Genomic DNA, 20,791 nt, shown 5'->3' with positions numbered 1-20,791 from the left:
TATAATGACCTAACAGTCAACGCGTTTGATTTAATCATTTATTTTGGGAATATTTTCAACATATATAGAGGTCGGTATGTTGGCATTTTTACTAAAATAACGATGAAATCAGATTACGAAACCTATATAGTATACATCTGTATACATGTATACGTATATTATGTTCAACATTTTAAACACTAACTTTTTTAATGAAAACCATAATCGTGTTAAAAAAAAAAAATACTATTTAGAATTTAAGTAGGTAATTCTATGACAATTAATGAATTAGATTAAATTATTTTAATTTTTCGGTTATCGAAACTTAACTATAATACAGTTAATTTTAACTCTTTTTAAGGTACATTAAAATAAAATAATTAAAAATTAACTAAATGTAATATTATGTAAGTATTTTTTTTAACTAAAATTGATAAAAACTATAAATGGAGATGTATGAACTATTGAATAAAAGTATCTATAAAGCCGCGTTTATTTTTAATATTTTTAAATGAAATCAAATACTATAATATAGAAATAGAAATTTAAAATTCCTGATTACAAACGCTATAAAAAAACAACGTCGGATGATTTCTTTATTTTCAGAATTCTTTAATTTTGCATATTATATTAAAAACAAAAAATATGCAATAAATAACATTTTTTGTTTTCATATATAATATTAATCTATTTCCAGGTACATTGCGTGTGGGCACGTGTTATCACGTCAGGATTTATGAATCTTTTCGTTGCCAGCGAATTTTTCCAACATGTAGTGAAATCTATGTTATGAAAGAGGGAGAGAGATATCCGATGTTTCACGGTAATATTAATATGGAGGCGTTGGAACTAGGATTATTCATCAAACTTTAAAATAGACCACCGCTAGCGTGTCTCGTGGGATATTCTTTCACGCCACTTATGTTGCGTGGACTATTCATGGATAATTATATGTAACATAATATTAACATTTTTTTAAAGTTTATATTCTGCAAAATTTGTAATCGTTATGGGCTATTTTAAAACTGGAAATCGTTGTAAAAATGTAATATACGATTGATGTCAGGTCGTTAAAATTTAAGTTAAAATAATATGTATTTTAACTTAAAGTTAGCTTCAGCATTTTTTTAATATTTAAATTATTATTCACTTATCTAATAGTTAAGTATTTTCTTTTTTTAGTTTTATATTTAATAATTATTAAATATTAGTTAACATGCTTGAGTTGTAAAATTGCATAAATGAGTATTAGAGTTCTTTAGTTTAGAAAATGTATCTTTTTTAAAGATATATTTTAGTTATTTGTAAAGCATGTTAACCATTAAGTGTATTATTAATTATTGAAATTCCTTGTTTAAATATTTGATTTTAACTTAAGTTAGTATAAAATAATAATATATAAATAATATCATTTACGGTTTTTAGAATTTTATTTTCTAAAGTTTTGAATTTTTTCACACTTTAAAAACCTACTTAAGATTTAATAATAAGTAATGATTATAAAATAAAAATTCTTATTTATGCGTTATTATTGCTATATTTATAATACTTGTATTATGGTTAAGGTAACTAATAAGAATTATTCAAATATATATTTGAATATCAATATCTTTTAAATGATTTCAGTTGCGAATCTTTTTAACTGCTTTAAAGTTTTAATAATAACGTTAAATAATACGTTCAGAAGCCTAAGTATAGTTTTAAAATGATTAAATATTTTAAATTTTATTGTAATCAACTGTAATTTAAATTATTAAAATACTGTAAGACATATTTACCTCTGTGTGTATGAAATAAAATTAAAAAATTAAAATAATTGAAACACTCACCGAAAGTTGAGATTCCAAATCGCTCTTTTGTGCCGCCAATTTAGCTGCTCTTTCTTGGATGCTGGATGAACTTCCTCTTTCACCTTCCAATGATTGAAGAAGCTGTGTCTTCTCCGCCAACAGTTTCGTGTTGAGGGCTTCGAGTTCTTTGCGAAGTTTTTCTTCACGTTCGAATGCAACAGTGACTTTTTCAACTTCTTCTTCCAATCTCTGTTTAGAATTTTCCATATCTTTTAGTAACTCCATGGCGGCACTGGGTTGTTATAGTTAGGCTAGCACTCGAGAAGGCAAGTGATGTGTCTAATGTACCAAGTAGTCGATGGTGCCGAAGAAAGCGGCTATGTGGGTGGACCAGTAACGCGAGAATATATTTGGTGGGGGTACTATATTGTGTAGAGTGCATATTTGGATGCGACATGGGTGGTGATATTTATATAAATTCTTTTTAATATATTTATAATAATAGTATAATAAGAGAATAATTTTTATTCTAGTATCATACTAATAATGATTATTTAAACATTTTTATTTTATTTGAAACATGTATAAATACTAAAAATATCAAATCCCAATGATATTAATATGGTTAAAACAAATACAAATTAAAAAAAAAAAATCTATATTTAAATCAAAGATTTTATAAACACATTCGTTTTCAAAACGAAATATGTTGGTATATGTTACAAGATTTTTTTTTATAAATACAATATAAATTAAATAGGATTTAAAAATAGAAACCTTAGTCAGTTTTTTTGTTAAATCGATCTGTTTAATTTTAGGTTTGGTAGTTTTTCATTTATTATTATAAACTATTCAAATGAGGGTAAATTTATATATGGTATTGATATTGATGTTATTTTTAAGTAAATATGATTACATTTTTCAGAACTATGAATAATTATTATGTGTATATAAATAGTTGATATAAATGTCACATGTAAAAATATTTGTTAAAAAATTATTTTTACGTTTACATGATTCATGTTTATGAGCTTAGAAATTAGATTAAGTATATATTTTTATAAAGAATTTATATCATGTTATACCATAAATAATTGAACATAATATTATATTACAAATATAAAAGGATTTTAAAGCATAAGATATCTAAATTTAATTATGATGTATTATTTGATTTCAAGGAACCTAAAAATGGTTTCTACTTTTTTGTGATATTTTAAACTTGAAATCCTGTTAAGGAGATAATAGCTGTGATTTGATTGCAAATTCCATATAGAAATTCATGAGATAAAATAAACATAGTACATTATACATTAATTAATATTTTTTTGTATGTATTTAAAATTAAAAAAATACAGATATATATATATATAATACTTACTCTTAATTCGTCTTCAATGTTAGCCACATTGAGCAATGGCTTAACACGAGACCACATCTTCCACCATGGCCACGACCTCAATTTCATGTATTTCCTTAGGCTTCTCTGGATAACCAATAGAGCCAATCTATCCAAAATTAAAAACGCTTATTAGAAAAATTTACGAATTGAATATAAAACAATTTTTAGAATCGATAATACGATATGTTAGAAGTTTTAATATAAACATTTAAATAGAAATCATAAGAATTTATAAACCATAATTTTTTTATTCAGTTTCAGCCTATAATGCAATTTTTAGAAAGCGATATATCTATATCTATGCCATAAATAACGTAAGTGTATTTTTACAAATTGTGAATACTATTACGCCAACGTAACGGCCACTACGCATAATATATTATATATATATAAGTGAATATACTTGTATTTATAAATATACTCGTAAAACATTTTTCATTTAACTATTTATTGTTAGTATTTTCATATTTTTATTGAACGTGGCAAGTTTACTAACCTCTGGTCTTGTAATTTCTTGAATTCTTTTCTGGCAATATAACCACGGATGTATGATTGCAACCATCCAATGATTTTACTTAGTCGTTCATCACGTAATTCTTCCATCTGACCTAATACTCCAGCACGGAAGAATACCTATTGAATTCAATGAAAAATTCAAAGGAAATGAAGTTAGATTAATGAACGAAAAATAACTTCATATTTTAGTCTCGACAAATGACAGTCAAACAATTTTGAACGAGTATTTTTCAGCATAAAATGAAGTTTATTTCTCTTTGTATCACATTTAAACAAAAAATATAATACAAATATACAATCAACGTATCTATTGGAAAAAAGAAATTAACTAATAAACTTCATTTTATGTAGTACTAATTAATGTGTTCATAATTACAAATTGTACTACTTGTCAAAGCTATAAAGTATGAGTTAAAAAAAAAATGAAGCTTAATGTTAGTATTAAATGATAACAATAATAAAAAGCGGAATTTCTCATGCATGATGAATAAATAAACAAATTATTTGTTTACATAATTATTATATCCTAGATTATCGTTTTTACCTTATGAATTTAAATTTTAATATATTTTGATAAAATAATTAAAAATAACGACATTCACAATATTATGACGAAATATACGTGAAATGCATATGAAATGAAATGTTCTAAAAATATTGGACATTGACCACGACCTACATACATATGAGTCTATGAAATGAATGGACGTATACAAAATATTTCTTAACCTGTTAGTCTATTATTTCCTATTAATGGCGTAATTCCGGACTATAAAACTTTGTTATACATTTACATGTACCTAATATGCAATTGCGTGATATTTATTCAGGAGACAAAAAATTAGAAATAGGTACTCTATATAATTGGTACCAGATACTTTATCCATGATATTTTTTTTAGCGTAACATATTATCATGTTTTATTAGATCGTAATAAGAACTTCAAATAAAAAATAATATGCCTACAAATCAGTTCAAATTTTAGTAAAAAATTGGGATATTTATAAATATTCTATTGAAAATTTATTTTTGTGACATAAAATTTAAAGATCCTAGCATTTTTAATGTTTAATGACATTTTTAACATTTTGTTCATTAAAAATTATAAATAAGTATTAAACAGTTTTAAATATAAACAACGTGATTAATGGTTTGGTGTATATGCCGTAACTTATATTTAAATAAATTGATTTTGAAACTTAATTAGCCTTGAAAATATTATTAAATCTGACAATTGGAATTTTCGAAATGAAATTTATAAACTTAATATTGAAACAGATACAATAAATTCTATTTTGTCTACTTTAAGACCAAAATTACGCCAGATGATAATATTATATGTATGAATTAAATTAATATAGTGACATCAAATAAACATATTTTCCCAAAAGTATACCTTAGTGTTACCCAAACGGTATTGTTCTGGGTCGAGTTCGATTCCTTCCAAAATCGTTTTTGTCGCTTCTTCGGGCGACATTGAGTCTTTCACACCTTTCGGATACAGTATTTTGTATCTTTATTTGTGTGATAACGCAAGGTATTTTTAAATATAAGCAGTGGAACATGAAAAAACCAAAAAACAAGCAAGGATAAAACAAAATGATTTTGTTTTTGTTTGCATTATAAATATACATTGGTATACAAAAGTCTAAAAGAATCGCATAATAATGTATCTATTCATTTGTAGGTTTATTTAATAGTATTATACTAGACTACGCACTACGTATAAACTACAGTACTAAGGTCTAAGTGGGCACATGCTACAGCGGCTATTCTAATATTAGTAAAACATCGATGAGCGTCATTGAAGTAGATAAACAACTTTTTTTTTGTATTCGGCCAGCTTAACATTAAATAATCCTAGAGCCCAATATTGAATAGCGAAAACCTTCAGCAAAAAGTTTATGTATAATGAAGCAAAATGGCGCAAATTAAGAAATTTCGCAAACGAAAATTCCTATTGATTTTGTTTTTTGAACATGCCTTAGTGTGGCCAAGCCTGAATTTATCTGGGTCCAACCCGACGTTTTCCAAAATGACACCAGCGCATTTCTTTAAGTCAGTCTCCTTTTCCGCCGCAGCAGGAGCTAAGATCTTGTATCTATTGATTTGTTTATCGGTTTAAATAGAAATTAATAATTATAATAAAAATAATAAAAATTTAAATTATTATATGTTAAATTTTCATTTTAACTACACTGTTACATGTTGTAACATGTGTATTACTACATTGACGCTTAACATATTGCAAGGTGTTTGGTATGGGATACAAAGTAGGTTTGATCGTGCTACGTGCCAAAAATAATAATTATTAATATTAAAAAGGGTTCACTCGAGGGTGTCTAAATTACTAAATTTGGGTATTCTAATGGAAAATATTGATAGTTTTCGATGACTAGCCTTGGTATGCCCGATACGGTAACTCTCTGGATCTAATTGGATTTCTTGGAGACATTTAGCTGCTGATGTTTTAGGATCAGGTTCAGCTGCCATAGTTGCGGGCGCTAAGATCATGTATCTTTTTATCAAATAAAATTAATTAATTATAATAATTGTTTATATAAATCACTTTAAACATAGGATGGTATAAGTATATTTCATATATTTTGACTTTGCAGGCTACCCTAAATTATATTTGAAGGTGATTTATCAATTTGATGTTCACTGTTTAGAAATAAATCTATTTAAAATATGTATTATGAATTATGTATTTTTTGAATTCATAATTGCACGTTATGATATAAAATAAAAATTAAATAAGTGATGATGCTTACCGCAATTTGAAGTCGGGGTATACCATTCTGTTGGGGAAACCTTTACGGCAAATACGGATACCTTCAAGTACACCGTTACATGTCAGCTGGTGCATTACCAAGTGAGAGTCAATCACACCTAAATAAATAAGATTTCATGAGTTTTCGTCAGTTAATGATTAAATAAAATACAATTTAAAATTTAATATAAATGATAATATAAGACCAGAAAATTAAAACTTACCGGGCTGTTTCAATTCATTGGGAATAATACAACGTACGAAATGAGGCTGAGTGCTCTTCAATGTTGTCATCAAGTTGTTCAATTGTTCCTATGATATAAATACAAATATTAATTAATATATCTATAAAAAAGACAACAAAACTCAACAAAAAAACGATCAGAGAAGACGAAAATATCTTTGTTATCATTGTATAAAACACGTTAAAATATAAAGTTACAGCTGAAAATTTTGATTTTTAAGTTAAATTATAAACCAAAAAATCTTTGTTATAACATTATATTTCTGCATACAAATAAAAAAAAATGCAGACGGATACGTGGAGCTTGAAGGTTAAGTATTCTCCCTTGTTACGCTAACCAACACATTTTATAACACAACATAAAGCAATAACGTACGCCATTGCATTTTAAAAACAATACTGAACGTAACTTGATTTAATATAATGTTAATGAAAACCTTAAAAGACCTCAATTTTAGATGATTGGATTAAAATTTGATTAAAATTGAATGAATATAATACTGATCAACATTATATTAAAAATGTATATTTTAATATTGTGGAAACTTTTTTTTTAGTAAATTTGAAGATCAAATAAAACTAATAGGTATTATTTTAAACATAACGTAATGCTTAAATTAATTAACGAGTTTCTTAGATTTAAAAAAAGTAATAAAATAATGCAAACTAATGTTTTCAAATTTATGGATTGAACAAGATTTTGTTGCGTGATATCTGTTGGGATTGTAGGAAAGCAATTTTTTTTTTACCATCTTAGAGAAATGGTTAAATGATTATATAACTTATTTCCGTTTAGTATTGTTTCAAATATTTAATATATAGAAGAACATATGTATAAAACGTTTAGAACACTCTTCTTTTTGAAGGGGGAAGGTGTTCGTGTTTTATTAGATAGGTACTAAAAAACTACATTAAAATTTCGCTTAAAATCTTAAATAAAAATGTTGTTATTCAAAATACAATATAATCAAAATGCAGTAGTATTCTATTGTTAATAGCAATATCACACAATTATTAACACTTGCATATTATTATGCACTAATCTTTTTTTTTGTTTTAGTTCGTATTTATATACGTGAGCAACACATTCAGATATATCCGGTTCAAACGGTATTTGCAAATTGGCTAATTAATTAAATATTAATACTAATTGGCTTATGCCTAAGTAATGGTCTATAGGGCAAAATACAATAAACTAGATCTAATTCTAATTCTACTTTGAGGAATACACAAAAAAAAAATATGCCGAATTTGTAGAGTTTATTTTGCGTCCTTATCAAAACAACTCAATTCGTTGGTGTGATTTTTCAAAATCGGCATTTATTTGGATTTAAAAACAAAAACCAAGGGCGATGTAATTATTATTACTGATGATATACCTTATAGGATGATGACACAGTGGCGAAACCACCACCCTTCTTTCCACGACCTCCTGTTTATTTGTACAAATATTTTAAAATTGACAAAAATAATAAAATATAATTACTATCGATTATAGATGTTGTTTTTTTTTAAAAAATAATAAGTGTTGGTTTTATAAATGACGTGTATATATATATTTCAAGTGTTGTTTAGTGTTAAAATAACATAACAATTAGAAGACATAAGATATCGTAGTAATATAGTAAATAATTATTGTAATAACGTAATATTTGCGAAGCAGTTTTATACTATCACATAAAACACGATTTTGTGTAACACTTTGGTAAAATTACCCTGTGTAATGTAGATACTGTCATGAAAGCCGAACCTTTTGTCCGTTTACCACCTGCATTATATAAAATTCATCATAAATCATAATTAAGTTAATATTAATTTAAAATGTCGATTATTTCATTTTTACTTGATACCAATTCTTTTAATACGACGATTCTAAATATTAATGTAGATACAAAAATTATATTGCTGTATATGTATTCAAAAAATATGTATTAATTACTAAATGATTTGTGCAGCTTTAAAGTTATAATAGAAAACATTTTTCATTAAGATACTAAATTATATGGTATTTGATTTGGAAATATTTCTATACCTACCTTAAATTAAAAAAAAATGTAATATTTTACTTTGATGTATCGTTAGATATTGAAAAATTATTTTAAATGTGTATGTGTAAGTAAGTGTGTGTGTGTGTGTGTGTGTGTGTGTGTGTGTGTGTGTTCTGTAGTATTAAATAGTATTCATAAGTAATGTTTACACAATATATAATTAAATTATATAATTATTATTAATAAGACATTTTAATTAATACAAGAAATATTACCTTTGCCGCCACCATCAGCTGGACCACCTGATTGACCTGGATGGTCAGCGAAGATCTCTACCAACAGTTTGTTTGTTCCCTTTTTGAATTGGTCAACAACGGTGTCGTTCAATGGATCCTTGTTCTTTTCTAACCAACCAGTGATGTTGTATGATACCTAAACACATTACATACAAATAATTAAGTACGAAAACGTGTATTGAAATCAGAAAAAATTGATCAATTTATTTTTAATATTCGATAACTTACAACACCGGCGTAATGGGCAAGTGCGAAATGTCCAGCTTGGCAACCTGGTTTTGGAATAGCTGGTTTCCTGAAGTTGGGTGATTTTCCCAAGTGATTGGTGATCAATTTATCTTCAAAAGTCTTATCCGTGGCTTTGGGGAACATAGATTCTTCTTCAAGAATTGACAAGATACCCATGGGCTATATTATGTAAAGACAAATTAAATTAGATATTTATGTGTCTAAAAACATAGATTTATAATGTACACGCATTGAAAAAACTTTTTAAAATATAATAAATTAGAGTTTATAATTTTAATTTGAAAAAATAATTATGAATAATTATGTATTCTATCTCAATTAAAATGTTATTATTATCATTTATATAAGACTTTAATTAATATTGTTTTTATTTTATTTTTGAATGTAGAAATGTATTAATAACAAGAAAAAATCTTCTTTAATATTTTAATTGAGAGTAATTATTTAACATGTTAAACATTTTATAGTATAAAATGTAAAAATTTGCTCAATTTTTATAAAACTTTTTACAGTTTTTTTATATCATAATTGTTATTTGAAGATAAGATATTATAGACGACTATTAAAATAGCCTCATTGATATAACTAGTATGATTAAAAAATTAAAATTTTTTTTATTAAGACAAAGTAATTTGAATGCGTTTTAGTACATTATTAAGTTTTTTTTTTTTTTAAATTCACAAATAAAAACCAAATTGTATCATGTCTTGTGTTGTACAATTATCTGGATAAAAAAAAAAACATGCAAACATTCTACTCTACAAATCTATTTTTTTTATATGATCAACGTTTTTGATTTCTAAAGATACCTGCTTTACAATAGTTGAGAGTCAAATCTCCTTGATTTTGAACTACTCAATGGCTGTTTTTGGTATAGTTACCGTTTATTGGCTTCTTGACGATTAGTTTTTAATTTAATTTATATTGATATAAATAATGAAAGGGTTTTTTTCAACATTTTTTCATACAAACCTTTTCAATAAGATCTATGCATTGTTGCAAATCCATTCCAAAGTCAATAAATGTCCATTCAATACCTTCACGTTTGTATTCTTCTTGTTCTAATACAAACATGTGATGGTTGAAAAACTGTTGCAGTTTTTCGTTGGTGAAATTAATGCAAAGCTGTTCGAACCCGTTGAACTACATAACACAAACGGATGGGAAAAAACAAGCAAATACAGTTAGCATGCATAAATTATGAGTATTAAAATACAACATTTAAACTAAAAAAAACTATAATACTATAATGAGTAAGAACTATACTAATTCGACGTGTCTTTCATGGCACGTTTTGGAAAACTACTAAAATACTTATGCTATACAATTTCCTCGTTTGTCATATGGAGGATCGATCTAATTACTGAGCAGAATCTCAACTCTAACACTCAACCGCCTGCTTCAATACGGGTTACCTTTTCAATAAGTTCAATACAGGCGGCTAAGTCCATTCCGAAATCGATAAAAGCCCATTCAATACCCTCACGTTGGTACTCTTCTTGTTCAAGTACAAACATGTGATGGTTGAAAAATTGTTGTAACTTTTCATTGGTGAAGTTGATGCAAAGTTGCTCGAAACCGTTGTACTTTAAATTAGGTAGCAAACAACAAACATGTTAAATGGATGTGATATGTAAAATAAAATATTAAACTGGTCTGAATACGGTGGACTGTGGAATGTATATTAAATGAACATAATAGGGTTTAATCAGTGTTATTATAAGAGGTATATAACATTAATCGGTAGGTAATAACTAATATGATGCTACAAAATACGTAAAGGGTAATAATATTATTAATAGCTATAAGACAATTATATAGATGTGGTTCAGAATAGTAATATCTACCATAAATAAAATATTCTTACCGACGTTTCTCGAAATATTTTCTCGTTGTAAATTGAAGTATAACACATAACTAAAATTCTGAGGACTCAATTGAGGATTGGAAATCAAACAAAAATGCACATCTAAGTCATGCTATCCGATTATATCGAAGTACCTTTTCGATCAAGTCGATACAAGCTAATAAATCCATTCCAAAATCAATGAAAGCCCAATTGATACCCTCTTTTTTGTATTCTTCTTGTTCCAACACAAACATGTGATGGTTGAAGAACTGCTGAAGTCTCTCGTTGGTGAAATTAATACACAATTGTTCGAAACCATTGAACTGTGTTTATTAAATTCAGAATTTAAAATATTAAATCATCATAATAAATAATAGTTATCAGAATTAAACGAAAACTATATTGTTTTTTAAATGTTACTACTAAAAACTATTTATCCAAGGGTATAGTAAGAATCAAAGTATATCAAACAATCCTAAAAATTTAAATTACAGTAAAAAATATGTTTTGAAAAAATGTTACCTATATACCAGTTCCATACATAGTATAATAAATTATACATATAGCTACAATAATATATGAAATGTAAATAATTTACTTTAATAATAAAAATTATAATATACTTTATTACAATTTATAATACAACAGTATTTATTGCATTTCGAATTGTAATAAAGTATAAATATAATTATACTCACGTCGAAAATTTCAAAACCAGCAATATCCAATACACCAATGAAATGTTGACGTTTTTGTTGTGTGTCCAAAGTTTCATTACATTTTTTCACCAAGAATTTGAAAAGTCTGTCAAACATACCTTTAGACATAGCACCAACAGAGTATGCGACCTATAACAATGCAAGAATATACAGTTAGCATATATTTTGGTAATAAAAAATAATAGCACAGTGTTAATAATTATTAATTTATAAGTCATATATCTGGCGAAGGTACTATGAAAAAAAATGACACACTTACTTGGTCTTTGTTACGACCTTGTGTAACAAACTCATTTCCTACTTTGATTCTGGGTTTCAACAAATTCTTATACAAATCATCACAGTCGACACCCAACAATTTTGCGACACGTGCACCTTCCTATAATCAGAAAAAAAGTATGTATTTTACAAATATTATATTTAAAAATATATTTTGACATGATTACTTCAGTGCCGTCAGCTTCAGCCTGTTCCTCACGACCACGTTGTTTGAATTTCATGCCTCCCATGTGCATAACAGCGGCGGTAATCTTGTAAATGTCATTCTTTTCTTCTTCAGTAAATCCAAGGACATCAAAAGCTTGCTATATTGTTATAAATAAAGTAATATGAAATTAACAAAAGAACAAAACTAAAAAAATCAAATTAGTGTACTTCACTTTAATTGAGATACTTGAAAAAAATATGAAAATGTTAACGTGATTTAAAAAATACTTTTAATGAAAATTTACTTTTTTTTTGTATTTAAAAAATAAAAATAAAAAAATAATCAAAAAGGAATTAATTTTGAATAAAGGAAAAATTGAAGGTTGTCTTAGACTTGAGTCAAAAAGCAAATTTTAGTCCAAGTCGACAAGTTTGTACAAGAAGCAAAATACAAAAACCTAAGCAGGGAAACACAAAAGCTTATAACAAAGCTAAATAAAAATATATATTTGATATTAACTTACCCTCACTCAATCAAAATACAAAATAAAAGTGAGGAACGTACAACAATTTTCACTAAATTTTAATAACTATATGAAGATGAAATAAAATAAAATATAATAATATAAATAACAAATTTACTGTAATAATAAAGAATTTAATGTATGTGTTAAAATAAGCTAAGCAATGAAAGCTCCCCAAAATTTAACGAAATATTTACTTTTTTGATTGTGATGAAGTCAAAAATTAAAAAAAATTCATTAATCATTAAATAAGATTTGTTTACATAAATATATTATAACATTTATAACTATTAAGGCATGAGACTCACATCGGTAAGTTGAAATTCCTCTCCGTCGTCCATTCCGGGAATGGAGATTTTTCCTTGAGATACATTGACGTAATCATAGATGTTATTAGATAACATACACATGTCTGCCAAAGCAAGCGATTTCAGTTAAGCATGTAATGATTAATTATATTTAATTCGAAGACAATTTTATTTATACACAAAATACATATTTCTATATTATTATAAGATATAATATAAAATTAACAATCAACATACTATTAAAAAAATGTTTGTTAAAAATATATTTTATTTTGAATATTTTTTAAAATTACATTTGTTATTTACAACAAACATAATTTCATATAGTTTCATATGATACTATTATACGCTTGCTAACATACACAATAAAATAAATTTCGGACAATACAATAAAGCATTTAACAATACAATATTCAGTCATATAAATAACTAAATACAATAAAACAATATCAGTAAAAATAGACATTATATGCAACCAAAATATAAAATGAATACCTTTTTTTATTTATATATATATGTGTGTAATGTATGGTTTTAAATGATAACAATTTTTTCCCCCGGAAACCTATAAAGATCGCATTTATTGGCTTGTAAGATATGCCTAATAGCATAATATGAATTTATGATATATTTAAAGCAAAGAATGAGATTACGAAGCACCCGTTGAGTTGCACTTACATCAGTTATTTGAAATTCTTCACCATCATTTACTCCAGGTATTCGAGTTTTACCTTGGCTAATGTAATAGTAGTCTGAGATTCGATTACTCAAATAAGTCATTTCTGCGTGCAAAGTGCATAAAACAGTTATTATCACAAAATCATACATGTCCAAAACAACAACAAAAAAAAAAAAAATCATGATAATATGCTAGTATATATTGTGAAGGTATTCCAAGTTGCATATAAGTTTTGCGATTGACTTGAGTTTTAACACATATTATTAAATACATTGCTGATAGTCACAATAGAGTTTAGCCAAAACAATCAAGCCGCTTGGTATTCAAAGATTACACATTGACGGTAGGAGAGATTCAAAAGGATATTCGTTTAGAATGCTCATTTATTATTTTATTCACTGTAGTTTTGTGTTGGTTGTAAGTATTGAGATAATTTTTTTTATTTACTTAAAAGGTTATTATGAGATTGAAATGAGCATACTTGAAAACGAAAATAGGAATAGACAGGAAAAGACTTACATCAGTAATTCTGAACTCTTCTCCGTCATCTACACCAGGTATACTAGTCTTTCCTTGGCTGACGAAATGGTAATCGTTTACATTGTTGGACAGGAGACACATTTCTGGTTAAAAAAACAAACCCCATTTGTCATGCATTGGGTTTAACGAGTAAAGTTGATATAAGAGATAATCTCATATATCTCATTTACTAAACACATTCGGGTTTAAATCAAAACTGTTGTCGATACACAAAGAATAAAAAATTCCAGAAATACAACGCACGAAGAACCATTAAAATTAACTTTCTCAATAAGTGTTTGTGTTTAATTTTTAAAATCATTTGATCGATTGAAAATTAAAATTAAAATTAAAACATGCGATTTCTGGAATAAATATTCTATTGTGTAAAAATAGTAAAAATATTTAAAATATTGTTCAAAAATCAAAAAATCTCCCATACTCGCAATCAGTAGTGTATAAGATTTTTTCGTAGAAACATAATAGGTGGTATGAATTAAGTTAAAAATATATCATAAAAAAATAATTAAAAATGTCAATGATCAAAATTCAAAAATCATTTATACATTACGAGTTAAAATGGTTTTTACTTATTATAACCATGTACACTACGATTCCATATTCTAAAACTAAGTTTTTTAATGTTAAAATTAAAAAAAAAATGTATTTACACGACTACAGTTAATGTCATAAAATCTGTTGGTCTGTTCTATTTATAATACACTATACATTTATATCAAAATAAAAATCACACATTTGGCGGTTGGAGACTACGTCGATCATCAATGTACATATTATGATATCGCGTAATATAGTTAGGGATATATTTTGTAGTCATATCTTATGTAGATATTACGCCTGTACTAGTTTTGTAATGTACGGCTAGTTTATTTACATTATTGTATACACTCGTAGATTTTCTATACATATAAAAAAAATGCATCTATACTACGTCATCTACGTTTGCTAAGACGCCCAGCACTTCGACGAATATCAATATGAGGAGAATTCATAAATAGGTAGGTAGTATATGGAATAAAAAAAAAATAGTTCAAGGAAAAGTAGTAATGAGGATAAGACCGATTTGTAGGCTCTTACGTCGGTCAGTTGGAATTCTTCTCCGTCATCCATACCGGGGATAGTAGTTTTTCCCTGTGACACGTAGTAATAATCGTGGATGTCTTGACTCAGCATGCACATGTCTGTGTTTAACAACCAATCAGTGTTATTCGGATTCAAAAGTGGTAGTTAGTAACGATCGAAAAGACTACGATTTCATTCGCCAACGTTTTACCGCAATGATTTTATCGTAAAATATTATTATCTATATTACCTCCCATGACTTATAACCACCGCCCCCTTTACTGTGTATGAGAGCATTAATACAATTTAAAAAACAATTAAATTTTAAAGAATTAAAAAATATGTTTCTTATTGTATTATATTTATATATAATATTACCTTTAACGCCTTTTACGGATCCAGACATAATTTGGTAGAAAATGTGGTAAGATCTTTCAAGAGATTGCTGAGAGATGACACGAGCTTTTTCCAATAGATCTATAGTGGTAAAATATTACAAAATTATAGATTAGTTCAAATTATTATATTTTATTCTAATCAGTAATCGTTATTCACGAACACGGGGTACATCAGTTTTAATATAGGTACAGTATTTTCTATTGAGATTTACTTACAAGTTTCGATATCAGCTCCGGCCAATTTTCCAGAGGGACCGAAATGAATACGGATGAATTTACCCTAAGCATTACCACAAAATATAAGAACATCGTACGATTTACATAAAATATTCGTATTATAGATTGTAAACTTACGAAACGAGAGGAGTTGTCATTACGGACAGTCTTAGCGTTACCAAAGGCTTCCAATACCGGGTTAGTTTGTACAACTTGATCTTCCAAGGAACCCTATTAAATAGAAAACATATTTATTAAAATAGGTTTACTTATTATCGTGGTAAGTATTCTCAATTACCTTCTTCTTGACACCACCAGCAGCTTCTTCTTCTTTCTTGGTGCTAGCACCAACAGTGGCAAAGTACGCAATTACCTTCTTCGTGTTTTCAGTTTTTCCAGCTCCAGATTCTCCTCTGTATAATAAAATATAAAATAAAAACATAATAAAAAATCTGGTATTAATCTTAAGTATTATCTTACGTGATCAACATAGATTGATTTTCTTTGTCTGAAAAAAAAATAAAATAAAAGCTTTCGTTAAAAATATATTTTTATAGTAATTATTTATTTAAAAATATAAAAATATAAATACATTTGAATAAATTATTTTTGATAATGCTTAACAAAATTAGCTCATCTCTAATTAAAAATTCAATTCAATATACTAACTTGTAAGCATGTTAACATAGGCGCCGTCAGAAATGGCAAAAATGTGGGGTGGAACTTCATTCCTCCTCTTGCCTCTGTACAATTTAGCGCAACGGTTGGTATACACAGGGAATCGTTTATAAGGATTGATAGCAACGCAGAACAATCCGGAGTAGGTCTAAACATATTATGAATGTTTTCAAAATTAATTAAAAAAACAAAAATATAATCAACGTTACAATAGACACTTATATTAATTATGTGGATATTGAATTTTTAAATAAATCTTTATTTGCATACATATGCAATTCAATTCATATGAATTTCTAGTTAAAATGTCTTTTTTTATGTATGAACAATCATGAAATTATTAGTTAAGTGTCTCTTGTAAGAATATAAAATATAAATTGTACAAAAATGTCTAATCTAATCAAATGTCATTCAAAACAATCTACTTCTATAATTTGTACACATCTAAGAAACTAATAAAACAAACAAATTGTACTCTATATGTGAAGCCAATAGGTGTTGTTCTCTTGAACAGGGTTCACCTAGAACTGTCGATCCAATGTCATTTTACGGCCGACAGTAATAGCAAAACAACGAACACACAGGATAGGTAGGTACTTGATTTTTACTGTAGACATGGAATATTTATGTCTCTATAAATCTAGATAAGATAATATATTTTAATAAGGATAGAAATCGAAAAGATTTTAAAACAATATTTTACGTTAATTTGGATACTATAACATTAATATAAATAAATTTAATATTATATATTATATTATAAATATAAATTATTTATTTTTAATCATTGGCATTGAAAGAAACAAAATATTTACAATTTGCATTTAAAATGCAATTATGCAATGAAAATTTAAAAAGAAATAACGAAGTGGTCAGGTAATTAAAAGGAACTTACGGTAACACTATTTCAAAAATAGGAATTCAGGGTTTAATAAATAAAGTATTTACTCGTATAAACTAAATGTAAAGAAAGTTGGCTGATTAAAGTAAAACATGAAAAGTAATGTATTTTACGAAGGTTATTTCAGGAATTGGATTACACAGGATGTTCCAAACAGGTTTCAAAATCCAAAAGCATGGTACACGTAGACTCCTTCATTGGCTATCCCAACACTTACGTAAATGAGCTTATGGTAATATCTTTCTTTCAAATTATACAATACAGACGCATCGTTCAAATATGTCAAGTTTGACATATCCTCGCATTTTTCATATTTCGGTGGGTTCACTTGGCCCACTTGATCCTTTTTGAAATCTTTTACCTGACATACCATAGAAAATGTATATTAGTAAAATTGGAATTGGTACTTACGTAAATCAATTTGCAATAGTATCGCTGCCTCAAGTTGTGCAACACACTGGCATCGTTCAGGTAAGTCATGTCAGCCATATCTTCGGCTTTCTCGAATTTTGGCGGGTTCACAGGATACACATTATCTTTTTTCAACGATTTTTCCTATGCGATCCAAAACACAGTGTGTAACATTGAAATGCAACATATTTTATACACCCATTAAAAACTTATCTGCCTTTTACTTTGGTCCTCCATAATGTGGTACATCAGGTTTTATTTTTACTGATTTAAATTCTCATCGATGTATTTTAGAACAAAGTTTAAAAGCAATGATTACCTATACTTATTAACATTAACTTTATAAAAATGAATTTTTTCATAATATTATTTATAATTATTTCTATTTATCAGTAAGATTTAAATATATCTAAAACCAAACTATTTAAATTAAAATCGAGAAAATACTTATATTATATCCAGATAGGTATAAGTTATAAAATGGTTATCTTAAGTATATTTAAATTTTAAAAAAATTTTTTGTTCAATATACTATTGCTAAAAAAAAAATTATCGAAATTTTTAATTTTTATTGTAATATAAATAATAATTATGATAAATAATATAAAATTTTTTAAATAATTAATAATTAAAATAAATTTCGGTTGAATATTATCACCCCCTCCTTTTTATAGGATATTTAAAATATTTGTAATATTTAATGTAATCTGAAGTCTATCTTTCCGATTCATCAATCAAACAATTTAAAAGTAAATAATATCCACTTCGCTGCAATATTATTTACTTTTCACTACTAAATACGTTATTTATTTCATATAATACTATAATTTTTAACTATAAATATGTTCATGTTATCGGAAAATCGGCTTTGAATATTATTCCGCAGTTATTACTTATTATTTTAAGTTATAACATAAACAAAATGTATCCTGAAATTTATATTAAACGCTATCGTTTAATTTTAAGAAAATTGTTAAGCACAGCGTATATTTAAAAATGTACTTAAAACGTTCTGTAATGACTTACTTCTCCATTAGGCAAAGCGACGGTGACTAAATCACCCTTGGTTCCTCGGATTTCTCCCTGGAGGAAACCGCTCTCTTCATCGGGCACCCAGCAAGCCTTTTTCGCATCGTAGGGTTTGGTCTGATCGATTCTCTTCTGTTCAAGAGATACGAACAAGTATGGGGTTGGATCTGGGTCATCACCTTCTTGTTTAACTACACGCGGCATTTTTGTAGTTTAAAGAGAAAAGGCAAAAAAACGGATTGTTGCACGTCGTCACACACCTCTTTTATTATTTATGGTGTTATTTGCGACACACCTAAAAAAAAAATAATTCGCGATAAATTAAATAAGTACGTTGTTTAGATCACTATTTTATATACACGCGCACACTTATATATAGTGTTATTGATGTTTATTAATGCAAGTTAAGTATTGCTGATATTTAAATTGTAAAAACTAAAAAAAAAAAAATGTAATTTAAATGAAAAAAATAAAAATTTATTTTCTAAATTAAAAAAAAAAAAATTGTACAAAAGAATCGTTAATTAAAAAATTAAACAGCAAAACCGTTCATTGATTATTCAACAATTCGTTAAAATAAATTTCAGCAAACCCGAACTCGTCAATAATAACTTCGCGGTAATGGACGCACAGTATAAATAACACACACAACAGGCACAACCGATGTTAGGTGACACGTTTTTTTTTTTTTTAAATCGAAAAGCTCTTTATCGCATATTTGAGGTGCCTGGAGCTATACATGGCGAGTATATTATTAGAAACTTGGAAGTCGGAGCCAAATAATGCAGACCCGGGTGGACACTATACGGACCGAAATAGATCGAACGGAAATGAACGTTAATGTACGGTATCGGTGTTCGACAATAGCGAGTAGGGTTTAATGGTTGTTAGTATTCACAATGCACAAATAGATCATAACAGTGTTCGAATGCATAAATAATATGTACTAAAAGAATTATATGTGCACTGAAAGATGTAGCTGTTAAACGATTCATCCAAATGTGTTTGAACTTTTGAACAGCTCTACAGTGCGGCTGCTAACGTGCATACGTTACAACAATTCTGTGATATTTGAGAGATAATAAGATTATCATCAGAGAGATTGAAGCACGATAAATTATTCTCTATAAATGATCAAGAATTTAAATCGGTAAGTTGGTATGTCCCGAAACAGTAGCGCGTCTGACAGACCGAACGAATTCTGCGCGTACCTATTATGGCAAATGTGTCAATTTCGGTGCTCGGAACGTTGAGATCGTAAAATATTATAAATAATTAACTATTGGCCGGTGTCCAGAATTCTTGGGCGTATGTATGAAATACGACACGCGGCGGCCTACATTTCGCGGAGGAAGAGAAAACAACAAAAATAATTCTATTATTAGACCAGCTCGAGCCGGCAAAAAACTTCAAACGATTTTCCCGAGGATCCTAAGTGGTTATGGTAAACCTTTTAAGGTCACGATTACGCGGACGGGTAAAACGGTAAGCTGATGGGTACAATACTGGTAAGCAGGTGTCGGTATATTATGTTTATGCGATGCATACGTGGATATTACCAGGGAACACGGTCGGGTCGGATTGATCGCAAACGAATAAATGATATAAACAAATTTTTAAATTATACCAGAGAGATCGATGTCCGTTGGTTATTTGGCGAACACTGCCGTGTTTGGTTAGACGGCAAACAAAACAAAACAAAATCTGCGCACAAAAACAGCCGCCGACACTATGTATATTTTATAAGCATATAATATGATCACCGACGCGGCGAATTCGATTTGCGACGAATTAACACGTATTACGTCGTAGCA

At 27.5% G+C, this 20,791-nt stretch overlaps 1 protein-coding gene and 1 long non-coding RNA gene across 44 annotated transcripts in view; one reads left to right on the top strand and one right to left on the bottom strand.

Moving 5' to 3' along the window:
* LOC114126582 (uncharacterized) overlaps positions 1-989 on the top strand; it is a 21,615-nt gene extending 20,626 nt beyond the window's left edge. For all 4 annotated transcript variants that reach the window (XR_007606602.1, XR_007606603.1, XR_007606599.1 and 1 more), the window contains one exon: positions 677-989. This is a non-coding gene — a long non-coding RNA (uncharacterized LOC114126582). The remainder of the gene's footprint in view (positions 1-676) is intronic.
* LOC114126581 (myosin heavy chain, muscle) overlaps positions 1-20,791 on the bottom strand; it is a 27,881-nt gene extending 7,090 nt beyond the window's left edge. For 3 of the 40 annotated variants that reach the window (XM_050209019.1, XM_050208919.1, XM_050209059.1), the window contains exons 1-23: positions 20,605-20,791; positions 18,975-19,272; positions 17,755-17,898; positions 16,628-16,784; positions 16,439-16,466; positions 16,257-16,371; positions 16,097-16,189; positions 15,959-16,022; positions 15,723-15,821; positions 14,262-14,365; positions 12,252-12,389; positions 12,065-12,184; positions 11,785-11,934; positions 10,653-10,823; positions 9,217-9,396; positions 8,968-9,124; positions 8,084-8,136; positions 6,685-6,772; positions 6,462-6,579; positions 5,671-5,788; positions 3,668-3,804; positions 3,151-3,277; positions 1,809-2,018 (exon numbers count right to left, since the gene is read on the bottom strand). In XM_050209019.1, the coding sequence (XP_050064976.1) occupies positions 1,809-2,018; positions 3,151-3,277; positions 3,668-3,804; positions 5,671-5,788; positions 6,462-6,579; positions 6,685-6,772; positions 8,084-8,136; positions 8,968-9,124; positions 9,217-9,396; positions 10,653-10,823; positions 11,785-11,934; positions 12,065-12,184; positions 12,252-12,389; positions 14,262-14,365; positions 15,723-15,821; positions 15,959-16,022; positions 16,097-16,189; positions 16,257-16,371; positions 16,439-16,466; positions 16,628-16,784; positions 17,755-17,898; positions 18,975-19,181 (2,778 nt within the window). In that variant the 5' untranslated portion in view covers positions 19,182-19,272; positions 20,605-20,791. Of the gene's footprint in view, positions 1-1,808; positions 2,019-3,150; positions 3,278-3,667; positions 3,805-5,083; positions 5,202-5,670; positions 5,789-6,087; positions 6,206-6,461; positions 6,580-6,684; positions 6,773-8,083; positions 8,137-8,419; positions 8,473-8,967; positions 9,125-9,216; positions 9,397-10,209; positions 10,381-10,652; positions 10,824-11,238; positions 11,410-11,784; positions 11,935-12,064; positions 12,185-12,251; positions 12,390-13,063; positions 13,168-13,741; positions 13,846-14,261; positions 14,366-15,359; positions 15,464-15,722; positions 15,822-15,958; positions 16,023-16,096; positions 16,190-16,256; positions 16,372-16,438; positions 16,467-16,627; positions 16,785-17,754; positions 17,899-17,948; positions 18,093-18,974; positions 19,273-20,604 lie in introns of all 40 variants that reach the window. The other 37 variants (XM_050209104.1, XM_050209099.1, XM_050209093.1 and 34 more) reach the window with 31 other exon arrangements.

This window comes from Aphis gossypii, chromosome 1, assembly GCF_020184175.1.
Source record: "Aphis gossypii isolate Hap1 chromosome 1, ASM2018417v2, whole genome shotgun sequence".
NCBI classification, from domain to species: Eukaryota; Metazoa; Arthropoda; class Insecta; order Hemiptera; family Aphididae; genus Aphis; species Aphis gossypii.
The sequence above is the reverse complement of the archived record's forward strand: the minus strand, read 5'-3'. Positions and strand labels throughout refer to the sequence as shown.